Source organism: Propithecus coquereli, unplaced genomic scaffold, assembly GCF_000956105.1.
Source record: "Propithecus coquereli isolate 6110/MARCELLA unplaced genomic scaffold, Pcoq_1.0 Scaffold111, whole genome shotgun sequence".
NCBI classification, from domain to species: Eukaryota; Metazoa; Chordata; class Mammalia; order Primates; family Indriidae; genus Propithecus; species Propithecus coquereli.
The window spans coordinates 3,529,685-3,541,244 of NW_012135081.1; the positions used below are offsets into that span (position 1 = coordinate 3,529,685).

Genomic DNA, 11,560 nt, shown 5'->3' on the forward strand with positions numbered 1-11,560 from the left:
GCCCAAGGTCACACATTCTTTTATCTGAACTTGATTTTTTTACTGAGTGCCTACTAAATTCCAGGGTGCCAGGAATTGGCCCCACCACGCAGCCTGCTCCCTTAGCCTCTCTATCAGTGCTTCCCAAAACATGGCCCTTGCCTCACCGGCACCTAGAAGCTTGTTAAAATGCAGATTTCCAGGCTCCACCCCAATCCTCTACAGTGGAACCCCCCCACACCCCCCCGTCCCCGGCGGCAGGGGCTGGAGGCAGGGTGGAAGCAAGAATGTACATTTTAATAAGCACCCAGATGACTTTAGTGCACACTGCTACTCTCAGAGTAGCTCTTAATTGCATTCTGCCTTATGTTAATAACTGTTTGCCAATTTCTCATCCATCTAACTAGACTGCAAACTCCCAGCAGGACGTGCCGTTCAGTGAGTCCTGGCACCGCCTCACAGCCACGTGCAGTACCTTGCCCACAGGCATTGTCCAACAGGCATTTACTGAACTAGAATAAAAACAATTTCGAACCTTGAGTGCTCACCCCCATCCACACTCAGGGTCTCCATAGGTCTCCCGAATGTGTCCTAAATCCCCCGTGAGGCTTTAGGAATAAGCACTAACTGGCCCAGGAGCACAGACAAGGTCCTCTTCATCAGAGCTGGAAGGATCTGTAGAGACAATCTCTTCCACCTCCTTAAACTGATGCAGAAATCAAGGCTAGAAAGGAGAAATGACTTGTCCAATGTCACACAATTACCCCAAAGATGAGAACCAGCATTTAAGTGTCCTCACTCTCAGGGCCAGGCCTTCCCCCTTCAAAGCAAGGCGAGGAGGAATGCGTGTTCCATGGAGGGGACCTCCTGCAGGAGCTGAGCTGTCCCAGGACTCTCATTTGAGTTGACAGGAAAGCAAGAGCTCAGTGGAGAGGAGAAAAATGTTTATTTGAATTCACACCAGAACTCCCAGACAGGGAAAGAGGGAACGGTGAGAGGAAGGGTGTCCCAAGTACCCCCAGCATCATGAGAATATGAATATTTAGCACAGTTCTCTGTAGAAATAGAGCTCATAAAATCCTCTGCCTGTGCCCACGTCCTTTTTGAAGCCCAGGACCTAACAAGTCGATTACCAAAGTGGTGGAAGAGGGGCAGAGGGTTCTGGTGGGAGGAGTGCGACCCGAGTACTGGACTATTCTGCGACACTTGGGAGGGAAAGGAGAGCCCCTCTCCAGAGGTAGCCGCTCACTCTGTTACCTGCTGAGAGCCGGATCTCTGGCATGCCTCGGGCCTGCATCCCCCTGAGCTAATAATGTCCCCGGCTAATTTTGCTGCTGGAGTCCAACACAAAAGTAGTGTATCTCTGAGCAGATCTGAGAAAAGAAGGACTGTGGTGTCTTAGGTGGGGTTGGCGTGGGGAGTTGGGAACCACAGAAGGGGTTGGAGGCTCAGACCACTGACAATCTCAGGAATTAGAGCCACTGGGAATAAAAGCTACCACCTTTCCTGCCTCTCCTCTTTTCCCCTCAGGTATTCAAAGAGCTCAGGGTTCCCGAAGCCTTTGAACAGTGCATGAATGGAGAGGCGGAGGCCTGGTTTCTCTGTCCTCCCTGGGCCTTACCTGCTTTCTCACCTAAATCAAAAGCTCAAATTCAATGACTGCTAAAGCTCCCTTCCAGCCCCAAATGTCTGGGATACTAGTCCCAATTTGGGGTTGTGTTTGTGCTTGCAGGATGTGTGCACCCTAAAACAGCCGGGCCCCCACACTTCATCTTCCCAGCCCGCACCCCCCGTCTCCACCCAGCCTCTCCACCCGGCCAAGGCCTGGGCAGTTCCCAGGGCCCTCCTCTGAGCAGCAGGTCACCCTGGAATGCTCGGCCTCACACACTGTCACCGTGCCGCCTGCAGCCTGCAGAGCTCTTCCTGCCCAGCAACCTCAACCCAGGCCTGGCTGGTCTGGAGGCAGGTGGAGGCATCTGTTCTCTGTTCTCAAAGCCACCCTGCAACCTCTGGGAGCATGAAGAGGGTCACGGACTCCACTAAGGCCTCACACATGCCTTTAAAGCTGGGGTGGAGTGAAAGACAAACAGGAGCCTCAGGATTTTTTTCTGAGTTGTTTTCAGCCACATCTGCCATATCTGAATACCACACCCGTGAAGCCTAACCCGACCCTACCTAAGCTACCGTCTCCCACTCCGGCCACTCCGGCCAGGCTATTGCCAACACCAAGGGCCCAGCCCCGCCTGCCCAGCCATTCCTGCACTCCCTGGGAGCCCCCGTCAGGGGACAGGGCCTTTCTGGGGAAGGGGCTTGTAATGAGCTGAGATGCTTTAAAGGGTTAATGAATAAAAAGGTATAATGCAATTATAGTTGCTAGGGAACTTTAATAAACGCTATTTACTTCTGTACAAAGCTTGCGGTTAGCAATTGTTAGAATTCAGGGCCTGATTGCCCTACGCGAAGTATGTCAAGGGTTCAACTTATGATCAATGTGTAACTGGAAGAATGTTCTGTGTTTAATCTATAACTTAGATTGTGCTTTACTTCAAAGATTGTAATCTGTCTTTGGGCACCAGAGATCTGTGAGAACAGCCATATCTCAGGACTCTGTGTCATTGAAATATTGATTGTACATCCTGCCTTTGTTTCCTTTGTTCTCAGAATACCTGTTCTATGTCACATAGCCTCCCTCAAATTGGTATAAAATTCCTGTAGAAGCTAAAGACTGGTGCCACTCTCTTGTACTGCTTTTACGCGGGCAGAGGTGGTCGCTGGCCAGCTAATAAAGACTCTCAATTTGGCTCCATTAAATTTTCTCGTGGTCTGTTCGCGCCCTCCACACTACAACAGGGCTGACATCATCCTCACACCCACAGGAGAAGGCCACTCAACTGGGACATCCCCAGCAAGGGCTCCTGGGGGCTGCTAGGCACGGGGAGGAGAAAGGTCCTTTATTTGCTGAGTGCAGTGGGACTGCTCTGATGGAAGCAGAGCTCTGTGGGACCACTTTACAGTCCTCCAGACACTCCCCAGGTGCTCTCCCTCAGCCTTGCTGGGAGCACCAGGGGAGGCTGTGGCTGCAGGGGCACGCGAGGCCATGACCTCTGTTGGGCAGCGGACAGCCTGGGTGACTGCCCAGGGGCCCAGCTTGTTTGCCCTGAGGACAAGTGACCTCAGGTCAAAGCTCTTGTCAAAAAGGAGCAGGGAAGTCTGTGGGAAAGTGCTTCTCAAAAAGAGTGGTTTTTCCCTGGAGAAAAAGTTTTCCACAAATCCTCCCATCCCCTTCCTGGCAATGCCACAGTCTGGTAAATGCTTTCTGAGAACCTCACACCCGTCCCCTGACTCCAGGGCTAGCCAGCTCCATCCTCCCGGAGGCAAACCCCCTGGCCCTCTTCAGGGAGACAGCCTCACCCTGGAGCCCTCTTTTATCAGTTCCAAACTCCTTTTTCTGTGGCCAACTGCTTCTGCCAAGGCTTGACATCACACAGACGCCACACAATGTGAGTTGCAAATGAAGTTTATTGTGCAGACACCCAGACCACAGCACTTTCAAAGGCAGAGTGGACAAAAGCAACTATGCACACAGAAACACTGTCCCCAGGCACGGCAGGGGAAGGGCACAGCCTTGGAGGTGGCATCAGCAGGCTGCCCTGCGGTCCTCAGCAGAACACCTGTCTGGAGGAGCACCGCCAAGCAGGCAATGCAAGGAGGGAGGCATGCGGGGGTGAGAGTGGGGCGCGGCTGAAAGCACAAACCTAGACAATGCAGATTCTTCCGCAGAACACAGCGGGTGTCACTGCTCTAACTAATTGATTTGGAAAGATCTTTCAAAAACTGTATGTGGGCATCCTTTTCCCCGAAATTCCATCAGAGGTAAATAATAAAATTTGACCTGCTGTCAGTTAGAGGTATAGAGACAGGCTTCTACATTCTGGAGTGGAAGAATCGGGGGGACCCCATCTTTATCTAAAAGAGAAGGTCACGCTGGAACCGAAACCTTCACCTGAGCCGGAACCACCCTTTACAGAGCCAGAGTCTCCCCCTACAGCTCCAGAGCCGCCTTTGGAGCCACCACCAGAGCCGTATCCTCCTCCAGAACTGGAGCCTCCTCTGGAGCCACGGCCAGAGCCGTATCCTCCTCCAGAGCCGCTTCCAGAGCCATATCCTCCTCCAGAGCTGGAGCCTCCCCTAGAGCCACCTCCAGATCCATATTTTCCTCCAGAGCCACTGCCAGAGCCGTATCCTCCTCCAGAGCCGGAGCCTCCTCCGCCACCACCTCTGGAGCTGGACCCTCTGCCTCCAGAGCCATAACCGCCACTTCCAGAGCTGTAGCCTCCGCCTCCTCCAGAACTGGACCCTCTACCTCCATAACCAGGGCCCCCGAAGCCAGCTTTGGATGCCACATTTGAAGAAAAGGTGCTGCTTGTCACGGCTGCAAAGAGAGATGGTGTTACTGCAAAACTTTTGACTTCCACCTGCCTCCACCCCATATGACAGGACCACACTCCATACTTACACACGGTCACGTTGCTGCTCAGGTCTCCAGACATCCTGTGAGGGAGAGAGAAAATACCGTGTGGCAGAGCCCTGAGGTTCTGTGTGCATGTTGTTTCACGACTTCCACCTACAACTGTGCAGTTTAGCCCCGAAAACCAGCCACCAGGGCTTCATGGATCCAACTTTCTTGTGTGCTGCCAGATCACAGACAGGGCGAGAGACCCCACATTTATGCACAGCCTTGCATCCCAATCCATCTCAGTTTTTTTTCTCTGTTAGAAAATGAAGAGTTGCATTGCTGATCCAAAGTGATTGAAAAGCAAGTTCACTTTGGACTTTGCAACCCACTTTTATATTTAAATCCATCTTAGGGAGTCTGTTATTCAGAATCCGTGACACGCCAGAGATGATGCAATGAGGCTGCACTGAGCATCCAATTCAGAACTGTGGCTCTGTACAGCCCCCTACTTCTCCCTGCTGCCCCGCCCTCCTCTGTGCCAACTGAACACTGTCCCCCTTTCTCTCACAAGCTGGAGCCAGGAGGCGTCGCCTCTCAGACAGGCACAGAGCAACAGATGCTCCCTTTGTCGTCCTGGCTTGCTGATGGCCTGGGGCAGCTCTTCCCTCTCCAGTTGCTTCAGCCAGATTAAGTTATCAAAGATGCAATAGCACTGACAAAGGTCTCCAAGGGTCCCTCTTTGAAGGTTAGCAAATGGTTCTCTTTGTCTCTCCGGAAACCTACACAGAACTAGGACTGTCATCTGTTCTGATAAGCGTGTGCCAGCTAGTCAGCTCGTTCCCACACACAGTCTCCCCTGCACACAGGGCAGGCAGAAGAGGCCACTCACCCTGCAGACCTAGAGACCAACTGCCAGACTGTCCAGGACTAACCTGTTTTCACTTTCAGAAAAGACCAGGATGTTTAGCATATTGCTTGATTTAATTTAATATGCCTTGTGAGTCATCTGACATTGGCAAATGTGCAACTCTACACTAAAGCTTTGTGTGCTGGGTTTCTGCTTGGGGAACATAGAGGACATCAGCTCTCAGCCACCAGAAGGCCCTGCCCGGTCCTCCGCCTTCCCCACCTTTGCTTCCAGCCCCGGCTCTAGGAGAAAGAAGGCAAACCAAAGTACCCTCGTCGCCTCCCAGTGCCCCCACCTGCACTCCTCGCCCTCCAGCAGCTTGCGGTAGGTGGCGATCTCCACGTCCAGGGCCAGCTTCACGTTCATCAGCTCCTGGTAGTCGCGCAGCAGCCGGGCCAGGTCCTCCCGGGACTGTTGCAGGGCCTCCTCCAGTTCGGTCAGCTTGTTCTTGGCGTCCTTGATGGCATGCTCCCCACGCTGCTCAGCGTCTGCGATGGCATCTTGCACACTCTTGCACTATATACAAGGAGAGATTTCTGTTTGTACAGAGGAGAGCCTGCCTGGCAGAGGGGGACAGGGAGCAGAGATGCTCAGAGTGTGGGAAGCCAGAATCACTGGCCCTGGAAGTATTGGGTCCCTGAGTTAATGCAAATCACAGACAACTGTGCTAAGACTTGCTGCTGTCTCTGGGGCATCCTCTTCCCAAGTCACCTTTGACTGGATCCCTAGGCTTTCCCCATAACATCCTTTGATCCTCACCACACAGGGCACAAATCAGCATCCCATTGTACAGATGTACAGGAAAACACTGGAAATGGACTGCTTTGCAGAACTCCTGCTGCTAATGGCATTGACCCTCTTCTCCACATTCTCTGTTCCAAAGCCAATGCCCAAACCCAGGCCAGCCTGTCCAACACCCACTGCCCCACCATTAACCCAGTTGGCTGGTGCATAGGGGCTGTGCCATGCACAAAGGGGAAGCTACGTCTACAATCCACAGCAAGTCAAACTGACTTTTGCTTTCTTTGTCGCTGTTCCTTTTTACTCATATAAACAAGTGAACACAATTCTTTCCCTTCACTCATCCTTACTTTAGAATGTCTCTTAGACCACCCTAAAAATTGTTATAAGCCTTAAATTATGTTAAGTAGGGGGAGTTTGGGATCAATATACACGAGATTACGGCTTGCCAGTTTCTCTTCTCTCTCACACGTGTGCACTCAACACACACTCACACACACTCACACGCACCTAGGCACAACCTCACACCCCAGCCTCCAGTTGAACTGGACTAAGCGCAGGGCCAGGTCTCACCTGCTTCTTCACATGGGCAATCTCCCCTTTCAGCCTCTGGATCACACGGTTCAGCTCGCTGATCTCCGTCTTGATCTCTCGCAGGCTGTCTCCGTGTTTCCCAGCAGTGACCTGGAGCTCTTCATACTGATGCGGGGAGAAGAGGACAGTTCACAAAGAGGTTACAGCCTGGTCCAAGTTCCAGCTTGACTGGAGCTGAGGAAAGGCTGATCACTGGTCCAAGGAGGGCCAACCAGTCTGGATGTCATAGCCATGCTCGTGGAGGTGGGGACCCTTTCATGTCCCCAGAAGGACTTGGTGCCATTCTTGACACTCTTTCTTGGGAATGGTGCCCAACTTCCATTAGACAAAAGCACCAAGAATCTACTGTACACTTCCCGGCCGGGGGCGGGCCCCAGCTTGTCGTACGGAGCCACACTCCCTATGCTGCCAGGACTTGCCTTGCTGTGATACAGCGCCTCAGCCTCCGTTTTGCTCTTCTGGGCAATGTCCTCATATTGGGCACGGACCTCATCGATGATGCCGTTCAGGTCCAGGTTGCGGTTGTTGTCCATGGAGAGGATGACGTTGGTGTCGGTGATAGTCTGTTGCCTCTGGGACAGCTCCTACGACACAAAGGGAGGTCTGGCTGTGACTTCCCTGCCCACAGCCACAGGCAGCGAGACGGCCCTGCTCCCCTGTGGTAGGGAAGTGCAGACTTCAGACTAAGCATACTCTGAGCGGGATCGAAATAGTAGCCACTATTCCTAGGCCTCTCCCAGGGTTGTGCTGAGAATTGTGGGTAGAGATGCCTGTATTTCTGGAGGCCCCTAGTTAACAGCCTCCATCACTTAGGCCAATTAGGACAAGTGCCCCCAGAAGGAAGCCAGTCCGTGCCAAATACATTTAGTTTACTTCAAGTTTCAGAAATCGTGCCTGTGCCCTGGGTGGGGGAGGGGCGATCAGAGCCGCAGTGCATTCTTACCTCTGAAGTATATTGGGCACAGGACAGGTCTCTTCCCAAGGGGAGCTGGACATTTAGGGGGTGGAGGGAGGGGTAGTTGTCCTGAATCTTACTTCCTATGACATCAGAGAAGAAAATTTCTCTCCCCCAGACTTATGCTATAAACCGCCCCCCTGCAACCCCGGGGCATGGAATGACAGCAAGGTGAAGTCAGTCAGTTCATAAGCCCCATTCCTATCACCTTTTAACCAACTGGGAAGGACTTTCCTTTGATTATAAAGGTTGAGAAGTAGGGGTCTGTCCAGGAGCAGCCTCCTTACCGCGTCGAAGAGGATTTTCAGGAACTCAAGGTCCTGGTTCTGCACATCCACCTTGGCCTGCAGCTCCACCTTTGTTATGTAAGCATTGTCCACATCCTGCAGGCAAAATCAAGGGCCTTTAGTGAAACTCACACTCCCCTTACCCAGCCCTTGCACGGATCCCTATATGGACCCCACCTGCTCTCTGCCACTCTCCTCCACCCCATCCCTGTTAGCTGCTCTCCAATATCCCAGGCACCTCCAGGTGAACCATTTGACGGGCCATTCATCACACACCTCTGCCAGTGACTCCATGCCCCCATCGCTGCTCACACCCCCGCGCCCAGGACCATCAGTGCTTGGATTGGACCATGCTTTGCCAACCAGTCTCTCCCTCCTACTTGAGACACAGTGTGTTCCCACAATGGGGTACAGTGTTCTCTGTGGGCTTCCACAGTCCTCAACTCTCATCCTCTTTGTCCATCCCACCTCTCCTGAATTTCCCTGGATTATCCACCAAAGACCCCAGAGGACCCAGGGTGAGGACCTGTACTTTTGGCCTTCTAGTTCAAATCTTTGTCAGCACAACCCACAGCAATTTTAAGCAGGCATTCTAAGGAAAGTCCCATTCCTTCCTTAGCTCTTTAGAAGAATAAAGTGCTTTCTGTGTTTGCATTTATCATGATCTAATATAGGCTTTAAGTAGGTTATTGCTGGGAAGTGCTCTATCAAAAATGCAGAACATTTTTGGAAACTACCCAGAAGCATGAACTGCATAGACATTTTTGTTTCTAAGAGAACAGGCCATAGACACGTCCCACCGCTTTCTCTAGCCACTGCTGTTTGTGCTCAGAGTTGCTTTCCAGCCTGTGTGTTCAGACACGAGAGACCGTGAAGCACCCTTCTCCCTACCCCCAGCCACGACATTCTCTTGCTCACCTTTTTAAGTGTCACGAAGTCATTCTCAGCGGCTGTGCGCTTGTTGATTTCATCCTCATACCTGTTGGGACCCAGACGATAGGCAGTCAGATTACTTCCAGTTTGTTTGTTTTTCTTTTCCTTTTCCTACTGGATTCACCCAAAATGCCCCATTCTCTAGGAATATGAAACACTACTTAAATGTCTAAATTGAAGCTATGATATCCCACATGAGGATAAATTTCTATAAACTAACTCTCAAACAGGTAAAAAATATGATCTCTAAAACTCTGACGTCTTCCTCACAAATAATCCACAAAGATCCAGGCGCCTCTCCCCTTTATCACCACAAATGCAACTGGGGGATGAGTGGCTTTTGGGCAATGACTGGATGGTTCAGTTCAAAATTTATCTCCACTCAGCATTTACTCTGCCACCTACTTCTTCCTAAAATCCTCCACAAGATCCTGCATGTTGTTCAGCTCTGAATCCTGCGATGTTCTTTCCGCAGAGAGCCTATCCACGTATCTCTTGAGATCCTCAATGTACGCCTGGAAGATGGGGTCCAGGTTGGTGGTGCGGGTGCCAACATCCAACTGCTGCAGCAGCTCCCATTTGGTGCGCAGCACCTGGTTCTGCTGCTCCAGGAACCGCACCTGCCGTGACCAGAAGGAGAGCACGTAAGCTCTAGGTCATCCTTCACGCCAGCAAGCCATGCTCGCCACAGGCAGCTCCGGTGCTGCTTTGGGACCTAGAGAAGCCTGCGAGGCTTCATCCTCACCAGCTGGGTGCCAGATCATGCCAGGCAGAGCTCCCGAGCTCCCTGCCTGCACATTTGGAAAGTCCTGCAGACTCCTAATGCTCCATCTGGCCCTCTTCACACAGGGAACTCTCTCTCTTACTTCACCATCCACTGTTCTGTTTTCAGCTGCTCCCAGGACCCCAGGCCATGTCCCTCCCCATCTTGGTTGAATTTTGGGCAAAGGTCCCATAAATTCTGGGGAAAACCAAAAGCAGGCATCCTGGCACTGCTCCCGAGGGTACTGAATATGAGAGTACTGGAGGGCTGGGCTCCTCACCCTGGTTTTAAGAGCCTTGTAAATTCCTGCCTGTTTCAAGGCAGACAAACCAAGACAGGTTTGTCTGCCTTGAAACAGGAGAGAACCCAGTAACACTTCAAAGTGACACCAGTAAAGACTTTATGGATCACAAAACTGAGAATCCTTCTCTTGAAGGCAGGAATTTTATTCACTCCCAAGCAGATATTTTGGCTAATGGAGTACTAACTTCTAGGGAAGGAAAGACTACTTCAGAAGGTGTCTTACAAACCTGCTGTCCCATGGCCTGAACTAGTCAGTCCAATTCTTACCTATATCAATTTTTCTATGATTTTCAGAATTTTCTATAAATATTATTTATTTAGACCACAAGAATAAAGCCAAAGAGACAAATAATTCCTAAATGCAAACTGTTACAGAAAATGCACAAAGTTGGCATCTTTCCCATTTGGAAATTACGAATATTAATAACCCAGGCTACTAAGGCTACACCAATGGCTCCTAAAGGAAACGAATCTGTGCCATCTTCTTTTCAGTTAGCACTGGAAATGAGGCATCCCGAGCATCAGCAGACTCACCTTGTCGATGAAGGAGGCAAATTTGTTGTTGAGAGTTTTGATCTGTTCCCGCTCCTGAGACTTTACATTCTGGATCTCTGGGTCGACTTTCACGTTGAGAGGCTGCAGGAGGCTCTCGTTGACAGAGACTTCATGGATGCCTCCACCAGGGTATCCTCCAGGCCTGGAGCCACCAGGACCCCCAAAACCTCCAAAGCCACCGCCACCTCCAAAGCGGCCTCCCCCAAAGCCACTTCCACCAAAACCGCCGCCTCCGAAGCCACTGCCGCCTCCGAAGCCGCTGCCTCCTCCAAAGCCGCTGCCTCCTCCAAAGCCGCTGCCACCTCCAAAGCCAATGCCGCCTCCAAAACCACCTCCTCTGCCACCAAATCCACCACTGGAGCCAAAGCTTCCACCTCCTCTAGCCACACTAATGGAGATGCTCTTGGTCCCTCCAAGGCCAACAAGACTTCGACTGCCAAAGCCGCCTCCACCGAAGCCCCCTCCGCCACCGCCATGGCGGCTCAAGCAGGAGAAGCTGGAAGTCGATCTCCGGCTCCCACCAGAGACCACAGCTGAGCCACTGCTGAAGCCCCGGAATCCTCCACCTCCTCCTCCTCTTCCTCGAGATTTGCAGGAGATCTGACAACTCATGATGCCTTTGCCCAGTGTGGGAAGTCGAAGGTTCCTGAGAAGAGTCAAGGCTGGAGAATCAACTCTGCTGCTGGGAGAGTGTCAGGGTCCCCTTATGTACTGGCCAACTAGGTGTTGGTGTGCATGGGTGTGGGCCCATTTATGCATGGGTTTGGTCTGCCTGGAAGGTATTCCTAGCGAGTGATTATCAAGCTAAAAGCCATTAAAATTCTACTAATCAGCTCCATCCCAGAACTTGCTTTGATTGCAAACTTCTGTTTATCTGGGCATCTGTCACGCAATTTGATTTTTGTAAAATCATCAAGAGGAGATTAGGATTTGGTTTTCTCAATCTGAAAAAAGACCTTCCGCAAAATGCTGCTCCTTGTTCTGGACCGATCCAAGAGAGGTTGGCCACCACCTGAGCCTGTGCAGGCTTGCCGTCCTGGTTCAACAACGAAAGAGATCACAGGTTAAGGATGTCAGAGCCCCTCAG

General features: G+C 51.6%; 1 protein-coding gene across 1 annotated transcript; it reads right to left on the bottom strand.

Moving 5' to 3' along the window:
* Positions 1-3,941: 3,941 nt before the first annotated feature.
* Positions 3,942-11,085, bottom strand: KRT2 (keratin 2, type II). The gene is made up of 10 exons (XM_012650735.1): positions 10,453-11,085; positions 9,258-9,472; positions 8,838-8,898; positions 7,920-8,015; positions 7,097-7,261; positions 6,657-6,782; positions 5,638-5,858; positions 4,496-4,530; positions 4,052-4,411; positions 3,942-4,021 (listed from the first exon to the last, which is right to left on the bottom strand). Exons 1-10 carry the CDS (start codon positions 11,083-11,085, stop codon positions 3,942-3,944), a joined length of 1,992 nt encoding a protein of 663 aa, XP_012506189.1.
* Between the last annotated feature and the right edge of the window lie 475 nt (positions 11,086-11,560).